Source organism: Balaenoptera physalus, assembly GCF_965194825.1.
Source record: "Balaenoptera physalus genome assembly, chromosome: 1".
NCBI lineage: Eukaryota > Metazoa > Chordata > Mammalia > Artiodactyla > Balaenopteridae > Balaenoptera > Balaenoptera physalus.
Window position 1 is genome coordinate 64,693,952 of NC_138882.1, and position 27,979 is coordinate 64,721,930.

Below are 27,979 nucleotides of genomic sequence, written 5' to 3' on the forward strand. Positions count from 1 at the left end.
TTCGTCCAAATAGTAATGACTAATGCTATTAGACTCTCAGATGACGCCTGCAGATAGAAAATGGAAGGTTTTGATGACCAGGGAGCATGTCATGATAGAACCCTTGGAAGAAAGTCCCAAGGGGTAGTCTGCAAATATCCCTACCATGCACCCATTTCACAGATCTGAGTGCAATATGTGGGCAGCAACTGCCTAAACCTCTCCTTATAAGGCACAGTGTACCATGGACTCTTATAATTAGCAATGGAAAAATGAGAAGGGGCTTAAAGATCAACTTGCCCCAACCCATCATTTCAAAGATAAGGGAACAGATGTGGAAGTTAAATAATGCCCCGCAAGCTAACACCGTGAGCTGAACCCCAGAGTCAATACTAGTTTGTAACACATCACTAACCCTTAAAACACTAAGATGTCTATCTAAATATGAAGGTTTCCTCAAGGCTGTTTTGTCAGGATATATACATAAAAAAATTCTCCATATCACAGAAAAGCCTGAAAATGACCTGAACAACCCAGGAGACTGAGGTTCTGGAGGGCAGGGACTGGGTGATACTCATGCCTGCATTTCCCACGTCCAGTTTACACTGTAAGTATGCTGAGCACTCAAGTGTGTGTGGAAGTGATCAAAGAGAACATGCAATGGAATGACTGAATCTTCAAAACAACTGCTACCTTTGGTTGTGCTCAACTTACAAAAAGTACTTAATCTCATAAATTACCTAATAAGAGGAACATATCAGGTCAAGCCAGTTTTTCCTAAACCGTGAAACCTTTTCTGCCTCAGTTTGAACAACTGAAGATATATCAAAAGGATCCTGGTAAGAACAACTTCCATAAAAACCTCTGGTGCTCTGACACAGAGGTGTTTCTGATACACGTACTGAAGATGGCGTGTGATGGCAAGTAAGAGCACACAGCAGCATCACCTAAGGCCCTGTAGCGCTTAGGAATTTTGTGGAGTATCTGAAGCAAATGTTTTAACCCCAGGATAGCAGCCCCTGTTCCAAGTTGACCACTGAATGCAAACCTAAATAAAACAAAAATTGGAAGATAAATCTCCAAGGGAATCACACAGTCCACTTCCAAGCCTTGTGTGGACCGACAAAGGCTTTATAAGTTCCAGAAACAGGTAAGGCAGAAAATGTCTTTAACAAGTTGTGTAACTTTTATGTAAAAATAAAAGGTACAGTATGACTTGATGAAAAATAACCAAGTAAGACAAAGGGTGCTCCAGGTACATGTCACTGAACAGAAACCCTGATTTGCAACATGTTAGAGAAGAGGCCTTCAGGGGCCTGCCCTGAGCGCAAAGGAAATAACCTAGGAATCGATCGTGAGGCACGCTGCAGCTTTCCTCTCAAAGCTGACCTGGTGTCATACCGCAAATGCTGAAAAATGATAATATAGATTGACACAGTGCTTGAATTGCTTCTCACTAACCTCCAGAAAACGCCGCAGAGTCAGGCCTGGGCAGAACCCTGGGGGTTTACTCACAGGAGAGCTGAGCCCATCTCTGACTCAGGGACAGCAGTCATAGCAGGGTGGGGTCTTGGTGCTGAAAACAGGGCGGGCAAATCCACTTACTGAACAGGGAGCCCTCCTCTCTCCTTCCTCTGCTCCATTCCCAAGCATGAAATCAGAGGATTTCTTTCTGGAGAAATCGACTAACCCAAGAGAAAAGACCTTAGCAACCGATACTTAGGGGGTCCCCCCAGTGAAAGCCAGCCAGCACTTTATACAAACAGTGAAGCCTACTACCCAGTAAGCTCTGTCTCTGCAAAAAGAGCTCGTGATCAGATCTGAGTGCCTTCAATACGAACAGATAAGCAAGGATTGCTGGGCATTTAAGGAAAGCTTTTAACATGAAAGACAAAAATTATAAAAGAAAAAAGGGAATTCAAAAGAAACAGCAAAATCCAGTAACAGAAGAAAACATTTTTTAAAAATCATAAAACAGAAGAAAAAATGATATGCTCAGAGAGATAAGACAATGCATCCATGAAAAGTACGGGCTATTAGAACCAGAGAATAAGCAATAGTTCTTGAAAATTAAATAAAAAGATAGCAGAAATTAAATATTTAATAAAAGTTGGAAGATAAAGTTGCAGAAATTTTCTAGAAGAAACTGCAAAACAGAAAAAATTAAGAAAACGAAAGGACTGCTCTAGATGATCTAATTGCTAACAGGAATTTCCAAAAGAGAGGATAGAAAATGGAAGGAGGAAATTTTCCAAAGAGTAATGGAAGACAATACCCTAAGACTGAAGGGCAGAGTTTTCAGACTGAAAGAGCCCACTGAGTAGCCAGTACAATGAACAAAAAAGGCCCACCATTTTATAAAATTTCAGAGCATGAGGGATAAAAAAGATTCTAAGAGAAGGGGAATAAAACTGGTCCCACCCGAAGGAGGAGGAATCAGAACTGTATCAACTTCTTTGCATTGGAAGCTACAAAAATCAGCAATGCCTCAAAATGCTGAAGGAAAATGATTTCCAACCTGGAATCCTACCCAACCAGATTATCAGTCAAGCTTGAGGGAGGAGAAAAGAAACCATTTTAGACCTGCTAAAAACTGTATTATCTTACAGTTTTGGAGGTCAAAAGTCTGAAATGTGATTCACTGGGCTAAATCAAGGTGTCAGCAGGGCTGCATTCCTTCTAGGGGCTCTAGGGAGAATCTGCTTCCTTGCTTTTTCCAGCTTATGGAAGCTGCCTGCATTCCTTGGCTTGTGACCCCTTCCTTCATCTTCAAAGCCAGTAGAATAGCATCTTCAAATCTCTGGCTCTCACCCTCCTGCCTTCCTCTTATAAGAACCCTTATGATTACATTTGGCCCACATGGATAATCCAGGAAAATCTCCCCATCTCAAGATCTGTAATCACCGCTGCAAAGTCTCTTTTGACAGGTAAGGTAACATATCCCATAGGTTCCAGGGATTAGGATGTGGACATCTTTTGGAGGTCATTATTCTGCCTACCATACGAAGCCTCAAAATTTGTATCTGCTGTGCATCCTTTCTCAAGAAGATAAGGAGGCCTCCCCAAACTCTTGATTTCCGCCTCCTCAATTCAGTGAGACAGGTAAGCTGTTTCTCTTCTCCCCTCAGCACTGCAGCCTGGAAAATGCCTTGAGGAGTAAGCTGGGACGATCACAGGGCTCCCCTTATTTGTTTCCCTACTCTTAGGAATCATGGTGCTGCACAACCTGTTTTCCAATGTCCAAAGTCCATTGTTTCTTTTTTTTTTTTCCTCCCCGTTTGTGTTCAACAGGAGAACAACGCCCATGGCACTTCAAGGACAGAAGAAAAAGTTTCCAAGGCTTCTTTAGGTATTATGCCTACCTGTAACTCTAATGCCTTTATTCACAACCCTATTCCCATTCACAATCCAAATTAGTGAACTGAGGTATACTACATAATCCGAGAGAGAGACAGACGGAGAGACAAACAGAATGAGAGAGATGGACAGACAGACTAGGAACAAGTAAGGAGCCTGATGTTGTGAAAGACAATGCCTAGAAATCTAGGTTCTCGCCCCAATTCTGTTGCTAACGGGGTCTGTGCTTTTAGTAATTGAACATCGCAATGCCTCAGTTTCCTCACCACGTAGGACAACTGTGAACTAAGACTGTGGAATACTTCTTCCACAAAACACTGTTCTCCTTTACTTCCTCTTAAATCCACCCGCCCCACTGCACCCTCAATTCCGCCTCCTCAGGGCAAAGTTATAACTGGCCACATTCCTTCTAATGCTTTCTACCCCAGAAGACCAGAATCGGTACTAAGCTCTGGAATTTCTGCCATTTATAGTTACACCAGCATGGCCAAAACACAATATTAACCTCAATGCCAGATTCCATGCTAAATTCCAAATGAAAGTTATTTCTTCTCTGTACTTTCTACAAGAAGTAGAAACTAAAGCCCTTCCTTGTTCATCGAGCCTACTAATTATTCAGATAAATGTTTACTTTCAATTTCTCCTAAAGAATTCATACAGAATAACTTTTCTGTTTTACTACCAACACCAAAATCAACTTTTTCCTGTGAATTCCATGGCTTATAGAACACCTCAGTATAGAATCTAGTTCACTAGCTTTATTTCTTTGAGCAATGAAGGAAGAAGTATTTACATCTCACAAAGCAATTTCCTACTTTTTGCTTGGGCCAATCTGTGTGTGGTGGTTTGGTGGAAACCTTTACTCAAGTCAGATTCTTCTCCACATACCTTCTTGTGGTCCTCCTAAACCAGCCCTTACGTTCCCCTCTGTTTCTCTTGCTCTCTCTCTTTCTGTTTCTCACAGCTCAGTATTCTTTCCCACACCCCACAACGTGACAGAGCACCAAACTGCAGAGCATGGCATGGTGGGCAGAACTGCAATCAGCTATTACCTGGTGAGATCCAGAAGGCAGGCTCTTTACTAGACCCTCTGTGTCGGAGGGGGACTTCCGCGGAGCCTGCTTAACCGGTGACACATTCTCTGATGTATTGCAGCTGATGAGTTGGCAATTTGGAGAATGTAAAAAAAAAAAAAAAAAAAATTAAAATAAATGGAAACAAAAAATGTAGAAATGCAAGTGATGACAAAATGAAGTAGCAGATGTATAAAAACAAAACTCAACAAAACAATGAGTATCAAAACAATCACATATCTTGAAACTATTTTTTATCCCTGACACTAATTCTTCCAAGTCAGTGAAGCTACTCCAGGGGAGGTACAGAATCCAATGTGGTACAATCTCTTTGCCCCAGTTTACAACAATGATATCTGCTGGATGGGATGCTGGCTACAATGGACGTTTATCCTTTTGCTGCTTTGGCTTTTTCCCCTACCGTAAATCCTCCTTTGGGATACAGGTTTAAAGGAGCAAGCTATACCTTCTTGATAGCAATTCGCTTTTGTGATCATCAAAGGCAAACCTCTTCTGAATGTGCTTCCAAAATGACAGATACAGATCCAGGCTCATAGTCTTGGCTTATCTCATTCCTTCCATTCCCTAGGTCCCCATAGTTTGTTTCCCCACCAATTCCGCAACCAAACCAAAGAAAATCCAGGAAGTCATGGATGATAAGAAACCGTGGAATGCCACATCACACGGGCTGAACTTTTTCAGGGGCAGCGGGGTCTTCAACAGCAAGCCCTGTCTCATAAATGAACCAGGGAAAGTGAATGCCAGGAGGTAACTCATTAGGGATTCCCTAATGGGATGTGTCTTCAGCAGAGCTTCAATCCCTTATGATGTACTTTTTAAAAATCTTAGGAGTGTGGAGAGAATCACATTTAAAGTGTCGTTACTAAGACCAAAGCATACAAAGCATTCTGCAAACTGTGCCTTCTCTGAACCGGGAGGCTATATGCCACAAACCAAAATGGTTTGAGTATTGTAACACAAAGAGTCTAACTCAGTAATAATACAATTCAAGTATAAAAAAACTAAAACACACACACCACACACACACACACACACACAGACACACACACACACAAAGGCATTTTACATGAAGAACATATATGTTCAGATGACCATAAAACCTGACAACCCAATTTCATTGGGATGGTACACTCAACATGTTTCTAACACAGACACGTGACATATTTGTGGACAAACCATGATAGCTGTTGGGTTAGCTCAGAGCTGGCTAGTTAGTTGTCAACAAGGGAGATGGGCTGAATACATACACATGAATATTAACAGCAACGGCCAATGTGATTAGTTACCATGTGTCTAGTGGGAGTGGAAGAGGAGACCCAGCCCTGTTATAGGCCCAATGTGTCGTCTATGTCAGCTTTTCTTAAGAAGTGGAAGATAGGCAGGATCTGATCCCGGCACACCAAGGTAGAAAAGGCAGGGGAGGGGGAAAAAAAAACCAAAGTAAGAAGAATAGCAGCATTCACGACGCCATGCAGAATTCTAAGGCACACTTTTCTGTGCCTTTATTAACCCAAAAAGTGTGAACTACAGAGACTGGCATGTCACCACCATGGATTAGTTTCATGTTGAAAACCAATGCTCCGGTTATATTTCATCATAAACCACTCACCATGCAAGGGGGCAGGTACAGTCAGCAGAATAGAAACATTCCAAGCAAATAATATCTGAATTTGAACACTTAAAACTCCTTAAAACACAGCACTCCTAAAAAGTAGAGCAGCAGAGCCCAAAGCGAGAGGTCCCCACCATCCACCAGCCAGGGAGTCCAGGGCATGCAACCCTCTCAACCACAGTCCCTTTCGTGCACCTGGGACGCAGCTCGTGCTACATCAACTGAAACCCAGCCTCGCTCTCAGTCTTACCACACGAGTTCTACCAAGCTTATACAGGCTAGCTTTCCAGCTGGAGTGGCAAAAAGAGAGGGTCCTTCAATTAGACACACACCCTATGCTCAAAGGTGTTCTCTTTGAGAAGCCGCAAACAGAACGAAAGTCTACTTTTCTTTATTGCTGGTATATTTTGATGTTCAACTCTTATTAACTCAGCTTGGATAAGTCCAGCCATGCATTTGAGAATGGTCAAAGCAATAAACCTCCTTACCAAACTACAAACAGGAAAAGCCCTGCATCATCACATCAGGTGGGGGGTCATTTATCAGCATACTCCTATTATTATTATTATATTTACCTAACTGAAAAGAAGAACCTTATGAGATTATTACCTAGAGATCAAATTAAACTCATATTAGGTAAGTGATATCTGTGGCTTAATAATGCTAATTGCAGAGTGGATGATACTGAAACACAGAGCACAGACTACTGAGCAGTCCATTTCACCAAACCTAAGAAAGAAACTGAAACAGGGATTAGTGTCATAGCCCACGTTTAACAGCAGGCCACTGATTTCTGCTTGCCCGCGTCAGAACGTCTTCTAAGAAGATTCCGACATGAAAGCTAACAGTAGCTAATTCTTCGCAGTTCTTTTCCCATAACACATACAGAAGTTTTCATAAACTCTGATTCCTTCCCTCCACCCTTCCCCCCAAAAGCAGAGCTCCTTACCCGGTGTAATCCCGTTTAGAGTTTTTCCTTCTATAGAGGACAGCCAGAATCATGGTGATGAGCAAAGTGAGACCTAGGACCACAGCAGTAACTATACCCACCACCACCCAAACTGGAAACGCGGGCACAATCTCTAGAGAGAAAGAACAAAATAGGTTTAAGGTACATTGCGACAGAGAGAAGAAATGGAATTGTATTAAGTTAATAAACAAGTGTCTTCCTTTAGCAATTACCATACACCATTTTATTATCCAAATTATGAGATCCTAGTACCTAACTGATGACAGAGGAACATTAGCTGATAAAGAATGAGCTTTAGAACTAAAAACATTTCTATATACATAATCCCTTTCAATGCTCTAAAATCAAAGAAAAGCTGGGGATGTGAATTTACCTCAATCTATTCTCCAACAAAGCAGACTTTGTCTCGAAATGAGACAGCAGAACCTGCGTTTCCTGCTTATTCTCCAAAAAAGGTGAAGAAATAGCTATACTGTTTCTGCCAATGTTAAAGCTTTCTCCTGGAGAATATTAAAACAATATTAATCTCCTTCTTTCCCAATACTCACCCCATCCAACTATAATGAATCTGGTCTTACTTCTAATTAACAGTGAAAAATTCATACTCCTTTAATCTGATCAATATGCTCCAGACAGCAGGTATATAAATGGAGAAATCAGCCACTCCGGTTGGAATGAGTTCCCTGACCCCCAGGCATGTTCGGTAGAGCCACAGGTCGATGGAAACAGGCAGCATAACTGTATGGCAGAAATACCCCTTCCAAACACACCCTGAAATGTAACTCTTGTTCTCTAACTGAGCATGAGATAAAGGGGACTGTATCATTACTGCAAAAATACTCAAGGAAGTACCTTTCTCTACAACATAAAGCCTAATGTGTCCTGGCTGGACAACAATGTCAGGAGGATTTTTGACATCACAGATGTAGGTGCCATTGTGTATAAACTGCATATTTTCTATGTTGATTGATGCATCTTTCTTGTCGAGGTCTCCAGCCCAGCTGATTCTGTCCTTAAATGGTGGATAATTCCCGGCATACACTTGCCCTTGGGAGTAGTGGAAAAACTGCAATTAGAAAAAAAGAACACATGAGCTATTCTCAAAGGTAGAAGTTCTAAACTCTATTATAAGCATGCTGTGAAGGGTTCTTTTAAAAAAAGACTTCATCCGAGGAGCTCCAATCAAGATGGCGGAGTAGAAGGACGTGAAAAAAAAGACTTCATCCATAAAGAAATGCCACATCATATTACAAATCTCAAGCTATAGAACCTAAGCCAGACAGGGATTTAGAAATCATGGAGTTCAACCCTGTTTCAGTTGGAGAAATAAATGTGTACATTCTCTCTAAACCTCTCAATAGCCCAGTGGTATAGCAATTACCACCCATATTTTTATAATAAGGAAATGGAGACTCAAAGAAACCATTTGCCCAAGGTCACAATGACAGTAGGTGGTGGATCCAGAGTCAAAGTCAGGACCACCTGACTCTTCAAAGCCAATTCTCTGATGGACACCACGACTAAGCCCAGTGAATCCAAAGGTTTCAGCCTTAACTCACAAAACTTACCATTATGATACGCAAAGCATCAAGAAAAAGAAGCCTAGGGCTTCCCTGGTGGCGCGGTGATTGGGAGTCTGCCTGCCAATGCAGCGGACGCGGGTTTGGGCCCTGGTCTGGGGGGATCCCGTGTGCCGCGGAGCAACTGGGCCCGTGAGCCACAACTACTGAGCCTGCGTGTCTGGAGCCTGTGCTCCGCAACGAGAGAGGCCGCGATGGTGAGAGGCCCACGCACTGCGATGAAGAGTGGCCCCCGCTCGCCACAACTAGAGAAAGCCCTCGCACAGAAACAAAGACCCAACACAGCCAAAAATAAATATAAAAATAAATTAAAAAAAAAAAAAAAAGAAAAAGAAGCCTAAATATCACAGATCAGTTAATCTGATGGGTTACCCAGTCTTACTTATTGGTTTCCTACAGAAAAGTCATGGATGTGTGAAAGGAACACAACCCAGACAACCGAAAATGTTCTCGTCCGCCTTTGCAGCTTCAGCCTTTAGCCCCTTTCTCTTTCCACTCTCACTCTCTCCCCAGACCTGCTTTCAGCAAAGGAACTCATTTCTCAAAGTAACTTTGTCAAACCCAGCCCCCTGGAAGTAAGGTCAGGCCTGGTGGGTGGGGATCTATCCTGATATGTGGCTTCAATCCAAGCAGCTCTGCTGGAGGCTGGACGTCTTTGTTCGGATTCACAGATGGGGCGATAGTGGGGTTGGGGAGGGTGGTGGAAATGAGCATTAGTCAACCACTGAGCTGCACTGGCAATCCAAACACAAAATTTTCAGAACCTTTTGTGGAAGCTGAAAACCCCTGTGCAATCTCATCCATTCCTACGATTTAATGGCCATCTACAATTTTGTTAACTCGCAAACCTCTCTCACGCATAGTGCTTCCTGCAGCTCTAGACCCCTAATCCAACTGCCTACTCACTCAGCTGCCTCCACCCTACAAGTCTGCACCTTCTCCTATAAACTCCATCTTCTACCTGTGTATCTCATCTTGACTGATGGCTACATACCAGTCTCCCAAACCATAAATTTTGGAGTTACCGTTAATTCTTCTGTCTTCCTTCCCATCCAATTAATTTCCCAATCCTGGGACTTCCCTGGTGGTCCAGTGGTGAAGAATCCACCTTCCAATGCAGGGGATGCAGGTTCGATCCCTGGTCGGGGAACTAGCATCTCGCATGCCACGGGGCAACTAAGCCCGCGCTCCACAACTACTGAGCTCATGCGCCTCAACTAGAGCCCGCATGTCGCAAACTACAGAGCCCACACGCCCTGGAGCCTGCGTGCTACAACTAGAGAAGAGAAAACCCGCACGCCACAACTAGAGAGAAGCCCGCGCACCACAACGAAAGATCCCGCACACCTCGGCGAAGATCCTGCATGCCTCAACTAAGACCTGATGCAGCCAAAAATAAATTAAATAAATAAATAAATAATAAATAAATCTTTAAAGAAAAAAAAAATCCCCAATCCTGTCAATTCCATCTCCTAAGTTTCTCTTTTCTATTTAATTCCCACTGATAATACCTGATTTTTATGTCCTCATCATCTTGGGCTATGACCTCTTAACTGGTCTCAAGCTCCTCTAATCCATCCTCCACAATGCCTAAATGATTATTGGGAAAAAAAAAATTAAAAACCATTTATCAAATATATACCCTGTGTTTAATATAACTAATGCTTGTTAGGAACTATGAAGGCTCTGAGATTTTACCCTCCCTGCAAGTCGGCCACAGGTTCACAGATGCTGGCAGAAGACACAAGACTCCTGGGAAGTCTTTGTTCTCATGAAGAAGACTTGGAGACAAAGGACCCTATTGCTTACAAACAGCCAGCAGCATGTTTTTATCAGTGGCCCCTGCCCCCCAAGGCCCGTAGGGACGGCATGGAGGGGCTCGGGTGGATGTTGTGCGTGCAGAGGCTCGGTATCACAGCTGAGGAGCCCCAAGCTTAGGAAACCCAAATCTTTTATAATGGCCCCAAAGGGAGACATATTACTATCTTGGACAGTAAGCAAACCAGTCCTCTGCTCCAGAGGGAGACACCGTCTTCTGCCTTCCAAAGCTAGTCACTGAACAAGACAGACAGCCAGGGCCTCCGCTTGTAAGATGGGCAGAAATGTGAAATACCATGAAAAATAACGCTCTGACACTCATAACCACGCTGCAAGGTGAGAATCACCTGCCAGATATTTGGCAAGTGAGGAAAGAGGCCCAGAAAACCTTAGTGACTTACTCAAGGTCACTGTTCTCGGAGACAGAATTCAAAGCTTAAGCTATTTCCATTGTTTAATGCCTCTGATCATATCTCGCCTGCCCCAAACCCTTTACCTCTCTTCTTTACCAGGAAATAAACCATAAACTCTTAGCTTAGCAAACAAGTCCTTCTGTCATCTGGTCTCCGCTTTCCTTCCTACCTCATCTACAAATATCCCCTGAAGCACTTCTGAAGCAGCAACATAGACCTACACTACACTCTTTCCCACCTTTGGGCCTCTGCAAACCTCTCCCTCATCAGACTGGGTGCCCTCTGAAGGCAGGGCACAAGCTGTATTTCTCTCTGTGCTCCTCCACACTTAGCACATCACAGGAACTGTATATGTTTGCTGAACTGCACTGATTAATAACACTTTGGTCAAACCAGTAAGAAAGAGAGAAATGAAACAGTAAAAAAACTCACACACAAAAAGGGACTAGATCTCCTTATCAACCAACATTTATTAAGTAAAAGCCACAGTGTTAAAACTATGAGGGACGCCAAAGGTGTAAGATAGATCTCTACCCTCAAAATGCTTACATTCAAGATAAAGAAGAGAAAAACTGTCATAGCAAGGGACCTTCTCTCACAGGAGTGGCCCAGATAACATGGGCAGGGAGTTTTAAGAAGAGCTAAAAAGGTCAAAAGAGGTCTTATGGAGGAATCACAATGTGAAGATGGGATACAACTTAAATGGCAAGAGTTCAGAAGTGGAAAAACAAAGCATAAAGCACTTTTTACTAGACTGAAGGAGATCACATGAGAGAACAGAAGTGGGGCTAGAACAGACAAGCACTGTTTGCAGTGGGAAACTATGAGGATTCTGACTAGGGCAGTGGTGAGGTGAAAGAACTGTTTTAAGACAAGGCACCTGGTGGACTGTAGGACTGCGCTGAAAGATGGATAATTTGAAGTGGAGGAATAACCAAGGGGGTTGCCGCACAAGTCCCGGCACACAGTTTTTATCACTTAATGGAGAGCGGAGAAGCAGGAAGGCTGACAAAAAGCTAGATGCCAGAAACGAAGTAGGAAGAGCCAGCAAACGTTCTTATTTCTCAGGGTGGGTGTGAGGAGTAGAAGGGAAGAGGTAGTGGATGGGGAAGGGAAGGACAAACGCCCCCCCCCCAACAAAACTCAAGATTTAAAAAAAAAATCAGGTCCTTAGAAGAACATAAATACCCAAAAAGAACTAGCACAGAAGGGAAACAGAGGGTAGAAAAGACGAGCTCAGTTTTAGACATGTGGACCCTAATTCCATGGACCAGAAAAGCCATATCTGGTATGTTGGGCTTGATTTTTCCTTCTCCTGAAAATCTATAAAAATGAAGAGCATCCTGCTCATCTTATTAACTATGCCCTGACATTTGGGAGTTAAAGGATCCTGCATCAGTAACTGAACATTCTGGAATTAACTATAGTCAGATTGGTGTGTAAGTATAAATTGATTAGCTAAAAACATTAATCAGAAATACAGCATGTTTGGACTTCCCTGGTGGTACAGTGGTTAAGAATCTGCCTGCCAGTGCAGGGGACACAGGTTTGAGCCCTGGTCCGGGAAGAGCCCACATGCCGTGGAGCAACTAAGCCCGTGCGCCACAACTACTGGGCCTGTGCCCTAGAGCCCGTGACCCACAACTACTGAGCCCATGTGCCACAACTACTGAAGCCCACATGCATAGAGCCCGTGCTCCGCAACAAGAGAAGCCACCTCAATGAGAAACCCGCGCACCGCAACAAAGAGTAGCCCCGCTCACCGCAACTAGAGAAAGCCTGCGTGCAGCAACGAAGATCCAACGCAGCCAAAAATAAATAAATAAATAAATAAATTTATTAAAAAAAAGAAATACAGCATGTTCTTAATATTAAGGCTTGGGGTATGTAAACCTGCTTTGACCCACATGACAAGAATGTTTTGAGCATAAGTAAAACTGCTCTTTGAAGGAAAGAGCATCTGGGTGTCTTCCTGATGATGCTTTACTTTCTATAGATAAAACAATGTCCCTCACTTCTAGTCTGGCGAAAGATGTCAGTGGGAAATCTTCACAAATTTAAATAATTCTTTGGACTCTCCTGGGTAAATCTGTGTGTTTAATTTTGCATCTATGGGATACATGATCCACGTTGATGCCATATTTATGGGAAGCAACAGAATGCCTGACTCTGCTTCCCCATGACATTTGTATGGGTTCCTGCTCTCTCTCACTCTGGGACTGTTTTACCCAGAACCATACCCAATTGGACCCAGTGAGGAAGTCATACAAATTTGTAATCTCTGACTTTACCTCACCTTTCCTTCCTATTCAGACACAACACCCAGGGGGCCTTCCTTTTTATAAATCCTGAGGGACACAGGTCCACTCAAACATTTGGAAATCAGGCATACATTCCAACCCAGTATATTGATAGATAGATAGAGATATCAATATCAGTATCAATACAGATAAGAAGCTGCATTTAAGAGATGCCGAACTTATTTTTTTGGAGAGTCTCAAGCAAGAGACGGGCCTTGAAGTCTCTAATAGATAACAAACTCACTCATTTTGCAAGTGCGCAATCAGAAGAATGGGTCATTAATCACACTAGAGCAGTAAAGAACCCCGTGAGGTACGACCAGCGGAGAGCAAACAAGCATTCCTACCGACACAGTGGTGTCAGTCCCCTCTGGCTGGAAGCTCCAGGAGACTGAGGTCAACGTGCCGGTTGTGTTAGTAGACTTGAACTTGCAGGTCAGCTTCCCTTGTGTCCCATTTGCCACGAAGATTTCTTTTGGTGTATACACCTCCAGGGCCGATACACCAGCAGTCACTGGAGAGAAAGGAACAAGGAAAGCTTAAGAGTAGGATTTAGCATGAATACCACTGTGCATATTTATCAGAGGACAAAGAAAAGATACAAGAACGTTACCAGATGTATACAGCAATCCTTCACCACTGTGTACTATACATTTCTGGTAGAATATTATATAGCCAGGTACTTCCTACAAACTAAACCACTGAGAGTCTGGGATTTCTGTTTTCTAATAAGAAGACATTTTTACTGGTTCAGTTATACCTAATATTTATGTTCTCTTTTGAATTAATAGACTATTTTTCAGAGCAGTTTGAGGTTTGCAGAAAGTAGGGAGTTCCCATATATTCTCTCTCGCTTCCCCCAAGCCCCAGTTTCCCCTATTATTAACATCTTGCATTAGTGTAGCACTAACGTCGAGAATATTCTATATTTGGAATCATTCAGTAAATGTAGCCTTTTCAGATTGGCTTCTCTCACTTAGGAATATTAATTTAAGCTTCCTCCATGTCATTTTGTGGCATGAAAGCCCATTTCATTTTATTGCTGAATAATATCCTTTGTACGGATGTACCACAGTTTATCCATTCATCTACTGAAGGACATCTCACCATGCTTCTCTGATGGTCTGTTTTTAATGATGTGGAGGCCATATTTTTACTTCTTTAAATAGTTCTCACATTTACCTGCTACATTTCAATTTGTATCAAGTTGATCTTTTCTCATCTTCCATATATAAAGCAATTAAAACTGTTTTAGGTAAGATATCACTTTATTTTAAAGCCATGTTTATTATTTAACTAACCCTTTTCCTATAAGGTATTTAAGGCAAAAAAAAAAAAAAAAGAAGCATAACATATCTTGCTTTCATTAGTGAAATCTTACCTACCTCTGGATTTCAGTGTGCTAGACACATGTGTACTCAAGAAATAACTGACCACACTGGGTCACATATTCATTTACTCACTGAGTTTTTTTCAGATAGCCTAAGCCCAGGAAGTAGTAATTAAAATGTCTATCACTTGGCATATAAAAATAGCTCTTTTTCCGAGATCTATAATCAGAGGCAACCTGCAGGAATTATTAAGGATTCCTGCTAAAATAAAATAATCTTCACGCAAAAAGAGACCCTTTCATGGACTAAAGAAGGTTAGAAAGAAACTTATTTGGCCTAAAAGTGGAAGCAATTAGAGCTAATATAGAAGAGATTAAAAACACCCATTTTCAAAACAAGGTTTTTTTAAAGAAATAGTCAGGAGAGAATCCCTATCTGCAGTGTTCCAATTATTCTTAGAATGTAACAGACAAGCAGAATAAGGAGGGGTATTGTCACCCAGGACTGACAGTCATATTCAGAATTTTTTCTTCCTGAGGTCTTAACTATGACTCCAGGCCAAGGAGAACAAGAGTACTCCCCCATTCCTCCTAACCATCTTCCAAATGTTTATCCTCACGACACAATGGGCACTTTTGGCCATTCTTCTAAATAAACTGATAGCCACACTGCATCAAGCAGATTTTTTTCTGCTAAAGAGGGTGGATTATTATTATACGGAACAATGGATTATTATTCGTGGTCCAAACCTCAAAACAAGCCCTTCTTTTAAACAAGAAGCCAACAAAAGACAGTTCCTTGCTATTGTGGGTAGGCAGAAAAGCAGCCCCAGGGCACTTGAGTTCAAAATGAAGGACAAAGCATAAAACTGGACAATCTGACCAGTTTATTCCAGGAAGCAGCACTGGTTTGTAACCCTTATTTACTCTGTGTGATTTTGACTAGTTTTCTCCACTAGGATGAGCAATGCAAGGAAAGCCACAGTCTTTAAAGTCAACAAATAAAGTTTCTCAAGGATTTTCTCAAACCAGATCCCTGCCACAAGACCTGGCTGCAAGAACTGTTACCCTGAGATGTTATTTAATGATGCAACTAGGCCAAGTGCCCAAGTTTACAGTCATGGAATTTTGACCAAAAAGACCAACCAAATGCCTAAATGGGCTTTTAGACAATCTATTTAAGACAGACAATTTAATTATGCCAAAGCTGGTTAAGAAACAAGTGGCTTTTAAAAACAACAACATACCATCACTCTTTGGCTAATTTGGACAGGCAGCTCTTAGAGACAGGAAAATGAATTCCAACTCCAGCCAATCAGCCAGTTGCAGAAAAATAAAATAACTCCATACATAGCTAGTTAACTTCCTCTTGTCCCTGGCTCTTTCTCCCACTCTTGTCATAATTCTTGGAGCTTCCATTAGTCATAGGAAGAACCTTCCAAAACCCTGATCTCTTTGTTTATCTTATCTTCTCCAACGATCTTATCCTCAGGCCGATCCCAGCTGCTAATTCCCATAATCATGCCCTAGCCCAGGGCTTCTCAACCTTGGCACTACTGACAATCGGGCCAGATTAGTCTTTGCTGTGGGGCTTGCCTGTGCGTTATAGGATGTTTAGCAGCACCCCTGACCTCTACTAGGTGTCCGTAGCAGCTTTTCTCATTCCAGCTGTGACAACCAAAAGTGTCCTTAGACAACTGCAAACGTCCCCTCCTCAGGGGCAAATTGCTCCTGGTCGAGAACCGCTGCCCGAGACCCTATCATTAATACCTGCTCCCCCTCCACAATCTTAATTTTCAGGCTCTCTACCCTCTGATTGACCACTTCTGACTTTCCAGAACACTTCCTCCAATACCCTGATTTTATCAATCCTTCAGCCACATTAGAACCCAGAATCCATCAGTCCTCCAATCCTTTTACTGTCTCATCCCCAGCATGTCTCCACTGGTCCCGCTCGGATTAGATCCACGGTGCAGCACAAGACTCATCCCCTGGCTGCACCGTCAGCCCCCCTGCCTCTCTCTCCCGTCAGCACATTCGCCCGGCCAGACCTCAACTCTGGTTAAGTGCACTTCTCTATCCATTCTGCATCTCTACCAGGGTGACTGACCATAGCTGGAGAAAAGCACACAATCCCGCTGACTGGTTTCACCTTAAATTCATGACCGCTAACTTCAAAAAGGACTCTTAATGGTGCCCAGCAATCCTCCCACATTTCCCTACTCCATCTAGGCTCCACTCTCCTAAATGACTATTTTATACTTTCCTCTCTAACCTCAGCTGTGGACCTCCCCCTGCTTCTCTCGCTCAGTTGACGACTGTGCTTCCTGTTTCCCTAAGAAAGCAGAAGCAATCACAAGAGAACTTCTCTGTGTCCCCAACCACATCCTACCCTCACCTTCTGCATCTGTGCCCTGTCTTCCTATGTGGGCAATGTCTGCACTACTCTCCACTGTGCACTGGATCTCATCTGCTCTCACGCACCTAGGGACACTGATCCAGCAAGTCTCCCTTTTTCTCCTGAAGATTTCATTCTCTACTGAGTTACTGCCATCAGCCATAGAATTATATGCATTTATATCCCAACTTTAGGGGGAAAAAATCTTGACCCTGCATTGCCCCACAGCGAAGATCCCTTTGCCCTCCTCTGACTTGTAAATCTTGAAAGAATTGTCTGTAGTCACTGTGTACAGTCTCCCTCCTCCCACTATCTCCTGAAGAAACCCAGTTCAGGCTTTCATCCCCAGTACTCCACTAAAACTGTTCTTGTTAAGGAATCCAACGACCTCCATGTGGCTAAACCAACAGTTAATTCTCAAATCTCATCTTTTTGATCTGCCTGCATTTGATACGATTGATCACTCCCTCCTTTTTTTTCCAGTTTGGCCTCTGAAACATCACCCCCTTTTGATTCTCTCCTCATCTCATTACCTGCTCCTTTTCTAGTCCCCCTGACCTCTACATGCTGGACAGTCCCAGATCATCCCTCTGACCTCTTATCCAGTCATTCTCTTGGTGACCTCATCTATATATCTATCTATTTTGGCTGCACCATGCGGCATGCAGGATCTTAGTTCCCCAACCAGGGATGGAACCTGCACCCCCTGCAGTGAGAAAGCAGAGTCCTAACCACTGGACCGCCAAGGAAGTTGGTAACCTCATCTAGTTTCAGGGCTTTAAATACCTCCTAAATGCCAATGACCCCTGTACACACACACACACACACACACACACATACACGTGCATATGTATTCAAATGTTTATCCAGCAATGTCACTTGGATCTAACTGGCATCTTAAATTTAACAATGTCAAGACTGAACCTCTGATTCCCACCTCCAAACCTGCCCTTCCATGGGCTTCTCCATTTCAGTAAAGGACAGCTCCAGACTTCCAGTGGCTGAGGCCAAAGCTCTGGACAACTCTCTTTCTCACAACTTACCTCTAAGCCGTCACAAAACATGTGTCTCTACGAAAAACATATCTAGAAGTTGATCTCTCCATGCTCTTTCAGTGCTACCATCTTGGTTCAGGCCATCATCATCTTTCACTCAGGTGCTTTCCGTGACTTCCTAAGCTGGTTCTCTCTTCCACCTCATCCACTTAACTGCAGCCAATCCACGGAGAGGCCAGAGAGATCTTGGTAAAATGCAAGTCAGATCTTATCTCTCCTCTGCTCAAAACCCTCCAGGTTCCCCACATCAGCCAGGATCAGGTCTAGGTCCTCACAGTGACCCACAGAGCCTGATGTAAGCTAGCCCCCGGCCACCTCTCACACTTCGTCTCCTACGCTTCCTCCCTAAACATGCTGAGCAGCCACGCTGTCACCTTGTTGCTCCTCTGCCTGTGATGAGAGCCCCCAGGACAGAGAGTGCTACGGACAAGGAGACAGGAAGTCATGATGACATGAGAGCTGAGAGAAGGGCGTTCAACCAAGAGAACTGCTGGGAGTCAGGTGCTCTGCACAGCTGATCTCAGGGAGAAGTTTCAGCAGAGACCCGTACTTAAAACTGCATGTGGTTACCACGCACATCATAGAAGCCCAAAGTGCTTACAGCAGTTTCTGATCAACTGCCATGAGCATGAACGCCAGCAAAGTTTCTCCTATGTGGGGAAAGAGAAGGAAAGCACAGATCTCCCCCTCAGACTACATTTCATGCAGCCCAAGCCAGGGATGAATTCACTGGTTTCTTAAACAATTGGGAATGGTTTGCTTTGTCAGCCTTTTCTTTTTTTTTAAGTGACTAGGGGTATTATGGAAGTATATAGTAAAATTATTGTGAAATTCAGATGGCTTGTCTTCAGAGTCATAAAAGAGAGTTTTAAGGGGCTAGTTAAAATGGCTCAAGAACGCAAATATAAAGAGCACTGAGATGTAGAGAAACTATTGTTCTAATCCATGTCATCCCATGTCACTGTAGACTGGACTCCCAGTCTGAATAAGATATTACATAGGTTTTTTTTTTAAGCCTCAGATTTACCATTATGGTATAGTGGCAAAAATCGCTGTGAAAAGTATTAAAACTTTAGTTTAAAAACTCATTGATGGGGGGGAAAAGTCTCCTGTTGAATCTTGGAAAAACCAATTGCCTCAGGAATAAAAACATAGAAATGAAATGAAATGAAATAAAAAGATTAAATGATATACACATGTTTTTACAACCGGCCAACTTTGGATTCTGAGTTACATATTAACTTACAGATAAACTTCAGAATGGTAACAGTAGCTGAGCTTACTTTCTTCCTGGGGAAGGAATCTTGCTAAGTTACACTACAGTTCAAAGGGCAAGAAAACATATAAACAAAAACAACTCTTGTTCTGATGTGCTCTGGGAAATAAATTTCTAAAATGCACCACTTTTGTTGCCCAAAAGTATCATTTAGCAGTGGAGTGATAATGACCCTCAAAGCAGGAGATCAATTCAAACGAAAAAAGCCTGCAAAATCATTTGACAAGTAATCAAAAAGTTTGTGCAATCAACTCACTAAGGGTCATTTCTGCAGTAGTCAAATATGATACCCCAAACTTGATATTCTTCCATTTTGGATGGAAACCTGAACAGTTTAGGGGAAAAAGGGGGGGTAGGGTGCAAATACAGAATACAAACAATATCCATCACAAGCACAAAAAAAGCAAGTTCAAGAATGGTTTGCCCAAAGGGCTATTTCCTGACATGATCTATTTCGATATTTTGAATTATTGAAGTAATACAATGTCAATCATGTCTCCCAATGTCAATCATGTCTCATGTTAGTACATGTCAGGGTGACCTTTACGCCAGTAAATTCAAACTCTGATACCACAAAATCATTTAAAATACACTGGAGTGGCTTTATTACGAATGAACAAACACTTTCATGGCCTCGTTTAAAATAACAGTGTTTTCATTGTTATTGTTGAAGCAATTCCTTGCCGTGTTACTGCTGAGTCCATGTGTGATACACCCTGGTTTGTAAAAACCTTACCCTTTTAACAAACCCTGTTAAGGTTTTCCTTGAAATTGAAAGGCTTTTGTTTTGACTTTTTTTTTTAAAGTACTTTGATGTTACCAGTATATTCTCCTCTTTAAAAGACTACAATCAAGCAATTTACTCAAACAGCTTTCCAGGCTATTTCTTGTTTGCTGTTGGTACACAGTGATAATCTGATATTGTAATATCTCCTAGCGCAAGCGTAAATATGACCTTTTAAAACATAGTAAAAGAGAGGGACAAAAGAGAACAATGAACACAAAATTCAGACTAGTGGTTCTGACTGGAACGGGGTGTCCATGGAGCAGGACGTGTGCAGCACACCCTGTTGGTCGTGTTTAATTTCCTAGGCTGGGTAGTGAGGGCATGGGAGCTTGTTTTTTAATGTGTACTCTGCAAAGTGTATCGACGTGTGTGCGCACACACACGCCCACTCTCTTTCTTTTGTATATATTTTATTCTTCATAATAAAAACTGATTTTTTTTAAAGAGAGAAAGGAAGACATCAGTAGGTGTTAAGAGATTTACTTCTTTAATTCCCCAGTGCTCCAGTGAAAGCATCCAGCACGTGATTCCCTCCCAGCACAGCTGTGACTCCTATAAACAGGCTGAATAAAAGGAAGCCAACGGATGATGCGTGTCGGTGGAAAAATTGCCGGGGGTCTAGGCAGAGGCCTCACGCCCCCCTCAGCACCAGGCCACTCTGCAGCAGAAGGGGGCTGCTTTCTGCCATGCATCAGGGCTATTCTGGACCTGCTTCAGTTGGGTGGCACAAAGTAAGGGAAGGCTAAAGAAATCTACTCTATTCAACGAGCCATAAATATTAATAAATTAAGCTTTTCATTTGTCAGGAACACACGCTCTTCCGTACGCTTTGTCTGGTTATGCTTCAGGCCACAGTCTAAAAATGACTTCCTCCCAGTGTCTGCCCCACATCCCTCACCCTGTGCCCCTTTACATCCTGCCTTTCCCGTCAAGGCACCCTTCACACTCTACGGGAGGGACCTGCTGCCCGGAACCAGGGGAGGGCCAGTGGCTGTGTCCACCTCGTTCACCAAACCACCCTCTTTACCTCGCAAATGCCTGCCCCTGTCAGTGTGCTCGACAAACATTTATCTGAAAGTTGGAAAAAAAATGAATGAAAGAAGGACAGAAGAATAAAAGAGACCAACCACAAATCAATTACGCTCAGCCATAAAAAATTATACTTGCTTCACAACCAATGGCTTCAGCATAATGCCCAACACAAAAGGAATTTCAGAGATTACTCAGGATCAAGTTTGAATGCTGACATCATCTTAGAGGAAGTTTAGATAGGTTTCCTCCAAGAGTCACCTTCCTATTTTGATGAGAAAATCCCAAAGGCAACTCATCTTTTGAAATGTTCAATTAAAATAAAGAAAAAAAAAAAGTTATGTACTTTTACTAACACACAGGATTACCAAATTCCTCTCAGAGCTGATTCTTTCTACTCAGGATTGATGGCCAGCTGGCCACATCTTTATCCTTAACCTTTTTGTACCAGCAAAGATCTTTCTGTTTCTCAAATGAGAGATATTCAAAAGGTCCTGAATCAGGCTAGTCATTGAACTGATCACTTGACTCCTTAAAGCCCTGGTATTTCTTGTTTGCCCTCCTCTACGTATGTACTGTTCAGCTTTCTTTTCTGCCACGGCTTTCCTTCTTTCAATCAACCATTATCCTTTCAAACCATGCTGGGACTCGGCTTCTGCCCTTAATGGACTGACAGTCTCGTGGAGACAAATGAACAAACATCTACAGTGCAGTGCCTGGCCCCTGGGATGCACCCGGGCTGGTGCAGAGACAGGGCACAGATTCCACTAAAGACCAAAGTCTCCAATCAAGCAGTCAACACAAACGCCACAGTTGTAGTCAACCTGAATTGTATCATCTGTGTCCAAATGTTTGTCCAAAACTGTCCAAACATTTCTCAGTTCTTAGCAAGGAGATGAAAAGAAGACACTTTTGGAAAGAAATGAGATCATTTTACTTCTGACAGATTATAGTGGACTAAAATGCTCAGCATAAAGGACACGTTGAGGGCTTCCCTGGTGGCGCAGTGGTTGAGAGTCTGCCTGCCAATGCAGGGAACACGGGTTCGAGCCCTGGTCTGGGAAGATCCCACATGCTGTGGAGCAACTAAGCCCGTGAACCACAACTACTGAGCCTGCGTGTCTGGAACCTGTGCTCCAGAACGGGAGAGGCCGCGACAGTAAGAGGCCTGCGCACCGCGATGAAGAGTGGCCCCCGCTCTCCGCAACTGGAGAAAGCCCTCGCACAGAAACGAAGACCCAACACAGCCAAAAATAAATAAATAAATAAATTTAAAAGAGTTGCTACTACAAAAAACATTTTTAAAAAAAAGAACATGTTGAAAGCTCTGGGGGCGTACCCATGGATAACAGAATAACACTCTCATGTGCTTTATGCTTCCCAGGTGCTGAAATGGCATATCAAAATTTCTACTCAAGCAAAAGACCACTGTACTGTAAATCTGTATTTCTGAGCTCTCAAATTTATTTTATCAGAAGGCCTACAGTATGTTAGGAGATATTTGAACAAAAATGTAATCCAAACCAGAAAAGGCTAATACAAAATATTACAGGAACAGCAAAACAAAAGATGGTAAAGTATGTGCCTATGTTCAATGGCAAGAAGGGTACTTCTTGTCTCCAAAATAGGACAAAAGGTAAAGAAGCAATGGACAAACCATCATTTATTAAGTGCTTACCATGGGTTAAACATTATTAAACTATGGCACATTTTTTATTTTTCAGCTTCACTGTTGGGTATTACCTATTGGACGGAAGCTCAGAGAGGTTAAGGAACTTGCCCAAGTGACTTATTCAGCAGCTGTGGAGCCAGAAGTTGAATCTAGGACCCTCAGACTCCAAAGCCTAGCTCTTTTCACTATGCTGATGACCAACCTTTAAGAAAGTCCTTTATTCAAACAAAATCTTATGGGGAACCCAATATATAACGGAGATAAAGGTAGTTTTCATATACAAGTCAGGCAAGAAGTACTCAAAACTTACAATAATAAAGTCCAGAAGTAGAATACAGCACAATGGTTCTCAACCTTGGTTATATTTTGGAATCACCTAGAGAGCTTTGAAAATTAGTGATGGCTACTGAAACTACTCTGTATGGTACTGTGTACTGATGGGTATATGTCATTATACATTTGTCCAAACCCACAAAATGTACAATACCAAGAGTGTACAACACCAAGAATGTAAACGATGGACTTTGGGTGATTATGAGGTGTCAGTGTAGATTTACCTATTGTAATAAATGTACCACTCTGGTAGGGGATGTTGGTAATGAGGGCTATGCATGTGTGGGGAGCAGAAGGAATATGGGTGTATGGCTATATGACCTCTCATTTTTTCTGTGAAAAATAAAGTCTACTTAAAAAAAATACTGGACTTCCCTGGTGGCGCAGTGGTTAAGAATCCACCTGCCAATGCAGGAGACATGGGTTCGATTCCTGGTCCAGGAAGATCCCACATGCCGTGGAGCAACTAAGCCTATGCACCACAACTACCGAGCCTGTGCTCTAGAGCCCGTGGGCTGCAACTACTGAGCCCATGCGCCACAACTACTGAAGCCCACGTGCCTAGAGCCCATGCTCCGCAACAAGAGAAACCACCGCAATGAGAAGCCTGCGCACCACAAGACCCAACACAGCGAAAAATAAAAACAAATAAATAAATAAATTTATTTAAAAAAAAATACTGATGTCTAGGTCCTGCCCTTATTCCTAGGGATTCTGATTTAATTAGTATGGGGTGTGGCCTAGGCATCAAGATTTTTAAAAGGCCCTCAGGTGATTCTACACTTGTAACCACTATCCAGCACACCAATGAGATGCTGGACTCTACTTACGATACTATAATAAAAAAGACCGTGCCTGAAGCAGATGAGCCAAACCTTGCCTGGCATTTGATTGAATGTAGATACAGGTATGTTGACTTGTAAAATATAAGTTAGTGCACACGTGTGGACCTGAATTTTTCAAAAGACTGGGGCGATGGTCTACTACCCTCTTCATCAAACGCACACTTACAAGTTTAAATGTATACATAGAAATTACAAAAACGTGCTTTATTTTGAAGAATGCATTGGCTGCCAGAGTTAACATGGTGGTGTTCTCCGAAGTCCCCAAATCATGTATATAACTTCATGTCTGGCACATTGTTCCTTATTATTATTTTAATGGTTAAAAATATACTTTAGAGGACTTCTCTGGTGGCTCAGTGGTTAAGAATCTGCCTGCCAATGCAGGGGACACGCGTTCGGAGCCCCGGTCTGGGAAGATCCCACATGCCGCAGAGCAACTAAGCCCGTGCGCCACAACTACTGAGCCTGTGCTCTGGAGCCCGTGAGCCACAACTACTGAGCCCACATGCCACAACTACTGAAGCCTGCGTGCTTAGAGCCCGTGCTCCGCAACAAGAGAAGCCACCGCAATGAGAAGCCTGCGTACCGCAACGAAGAGTAGCCCCCGCCCCTCTCAACTAGAGAAAGCTCGCGCGCAGCAACGAAAACCCAACACAGCCATAAACAAATAAAAATAAATAAATAAATTTATTTTAAAATATATGTATATATATATACTTTAGAAACAAACAAAATGTACATCAAACATTTGGAAATTCTAAAGCACTGTTCCTGAAATACCCTAGAAGTCTATTGAAGAGAGCTTGAAAACCACTTCTCTGCTTGGTTTTTGAGAAGTTCAGGTTTGCTGTAAGTGTGTAAAACCAGTGTCTGCTGCCATAGCAACCTGAAACTGGACAAACAGACTAACCACATTTTAACCACACAGGGGGAAGTGAATTAAATGAGGGAGGAAATACTTCAACCTTTTTAGGTCCATAGGTACTGTCAGAGCTGATCTTCTACCTGGTAATTCTTTGGACAGGTTCTTAATTAAATGCAAATTTCTAATTTCTTATTTAAAACCCAGTTTAAAAGCTCCCTTATTGCTTCCAAGCTTTTCAAAGTAACATCCCCCCTTTCCTGCCTTACATTTGGCGAGGGCTACAGCTGGTGAGCTGGTATCAGCTTGCTCTTGCTTCCTTCAACATGCCACGCAGTTGGCATACCTCTGGGCACAGTTTGGAATGGGGCCACCTCTGAAATCCTACAGAATCTCGACTCCACCTAAACAGGACTTCAGGAAAACCCTCCCTGATCTGACCACCTCTTGCACCCCACTACTCAATGTTTCTCGTATACCTCTTCAGTATGCTGCAGTCTACTGAAGCTACACCTTCAAGTGAGAAGTCAAAGCTTTTTGGTATTTAGCCCTGCAATTGTCTTGAACTCCACTATCACTCAAGACTCTGAGGGATGGAACCTCATCTTATTTGGCCTGTGTGCGCCGAACACATAAGACAATTCCTGGTGATCAGAAAGTTCTCAAGGATCATTTAAGGAGTAAACAGACCAATAACAGCTGTATTTTTAGGATTCCTATAACGTGAAGCTTTGGTTAATGAAATGTATAAGCACCTTTAAAAAAAAAATAAAGAAACCAAGTTGCCCTTAAATGGAAACCTAATCCTACTCAGTCAAACTCTCTCTGGCTCTTAGAAAACTCTGGCAAAAGAGTCCAGATTAATCAGCACCAACTTATCAATGCCTGGAATAGTTCAAAGTATAAATGCTCACCTTTGGACAGAAGTAAAATATGGGACAAGAATGGATATGTGTGCCCCCTTTCCTGTTGAGGTGCAGGTTTTGTTAGAATAAAACAAAAAAAGACAATAATATCAATTAAATAACTTTTTTTTTTTTTTGGCCACGCTGCACGGCATGTGGGATCTTTGTTCCCCTACCAGGGACTGAACCTGCGCCCCCTGCGTTGGAAGTGTGGAGTCTTAACCACTGGACCGCCAGGGAAGTCCAAATTATTCATTTATTGAATAGCAAATAAGTGCTACATTCTATGGGGGATGCAGTCTCCTTAGATACTATGCATGAACATACACACACACACACACACGTAAGAATGTATACAGCAAACATTGAGTACCTACTGTGTGCAGGGTCTGGGCACAAGGGAGGACACGGCAGAACAGCCTTCCAAACGAGGCTTACAGGCTACCCAGTCTGTATTTTATTTCTTGTTTATACCACCTTATCGTCCCTAAAAAACTTCCTACTAAAGCATCTCCGTAAAGTAGCAAATAGACTACATGTAGTTAATTAATGTTGAAGTTTGAAAAATGAAGAGGTCAGGGAGTGTTTTAGGGGAAATACACTTGAATTTTATCTGGAATGTTGAGAAGAATCAAGATAGGAAGAGCATTTTGCAGAGACAGAAAAACATGAGGTGCTGTTTCCAAATGGATTGTGTAGATTACTTTGGCTGGAGTAGAAGAAAACTTTAAAGTTGAAAAGGTAGGCTGAGAAGTTGGAACTTGATCCTGTGGGGAAATGGGCACCACTGAATGTTTTTAAGCTGGGCAATAAGGTAAAAGTGGGCTTCTTGGCAGAGATGTGAAGAAACACAGAAAAAGGAGGGAAAGGAGAGGCATTTAGAAGATTTTTTTTCTCAAACAATTTTTGTTTGGTTCATTCTGCCCCTAACACTGGACAAAGGAGAAAAACTTCCAGGAATGACTCATCCCTAAGTCTTTCAAAAGCAATAAGACTAAGAAAACAAATTATTTTTACATTTATAAACCTACAAATTGACTTTAGATATGTGAGGGATATTTTTAAAAACTAAGTACTGTATGTATCTAATTTCTTTTAAATAATTAATAATAAGGAATTCTACATGATCATATTTGTCATATGGTTGCCACAAGTTCCTTGAAGTTATTTTTTTAATACCACAACCATTTTGATGAAAATCTTGCTAAAATGTATTATTTTTCTTCTGTCTTTATAAAACAATAATACAGTGACGATTTGCAGAGAAACAATATTTACGTAGTTTTGAAGCATTCCTCTACAAGATAGTTATTAATTACAATGGGAAAAGATAGTTCCTTTACAGTGGAGAAATATGGCAGACTCCATCTTTTTTTTTTTTTAATTTTTTTTTTTTAAGAATTTCACATTTATTTATTTATTTATTATTTATTTATTTTTGGCTGTGTTGGGTCTTCGGTTCTGTGCGAGGGCTTTCTCTAGTTGCGGCAAGCGGGGCCCACTCTTCATCGCGGTGCGCGGGCCTCTCACTATCGCGGCCTCTCTCGTTGCGGAGCACAGGCTCCAGACGCGCAGGCTCAGTAGTTGTGGCTCACGGGCCTAGTTGCTCGGCGGCATGTGGGATCTTCCCAGACCAGGGCTCGAACCCGTGTCCCCTGCATTGGCACGCGGATTCTCAACCACTGCGCCACCAGGGAAGCCCGGCAGACTCCATCTTAACTGGGGATCAAATGTTAATGTCACTAATAATGGAAACCATCGGTAACAAACGTCTCCTTATATGATGCACTGAGAAGAACAGAACATTACTTCCGCAGTACTCCTGCCAGATGTGCATAACCTGAATCATCAGACAAACACGATGGAGGGACATTCTACTACATAACTGGTTTGTACTCTTCAGGAATGTTAATTTAAATTAAGAGAAAAAAGACTCAGGAAGTGCTGCAGACTAAAGGTGACTAAAGAGACACGACATCTGGATGAAACACACCATTCTGGATTTTCTTCTACTAGGACGGACATTATTGGGGCAACTGGCAACACCCGAATAAAGTCAGATAATTACACTGTGGTTATATAAGGTGATGTCCTTAGTCTTTCTTTCTTTCTTTTGGCCGCAAGGCATAGCTTGCGGGATCTTAGTTCCCCGACCAGGAATTGAACCCTGGCCCACGGCAGTGAAAGTGCCGAGTCCTAACCACTGGACCACCAGGGAGTTCCCTTGTCCTTAGTCTTTAAGAAATACACATTAAAGTATTTAAGGTTAAAGGAAGGTGCGTGCGCGTGAGCGCACGCGCGCGCGCGCGCGCGCACACACACACACACACACACACACACACACGGTATTTAAGGATAAAGGAC

At 42.5% G+C, this 27,979-nt stretch overlaps 1 protein-coding gene across 1 annotated transcript in view; it reads right to left on the reverse strand.

The window, feature by feature from the left end:
• Positions 1-27,979, reverse strand: part of MPZL1 (myelin protein zero like 1) — a 62,196-nt gene that overhangs the window by 7,475 nt on the left and 26,742 nt on the right. The window contains exons 2-5 of the mRNA XM_082438678.1: positions 13,471-13,637; positions 7,865-8,078; positions 6,992-7,124; positions 4,389-4,491 (exon numbers count right to left, since the gene is read on the reverse strand). Of these exons, the coding sequence (XP_082294804.1) occupies positions 4,389-4,491; positions 6,992-7,124; positions 7,865-8,078; positions 13,471-13,637 (617 nt within the window). The remainder of the gene's footprint in view (positions 1-4,388; positions 4,492-6,991; positions 7,125-7,864; positions 8,079-13,470; positions 13,638-27,979) is intronic.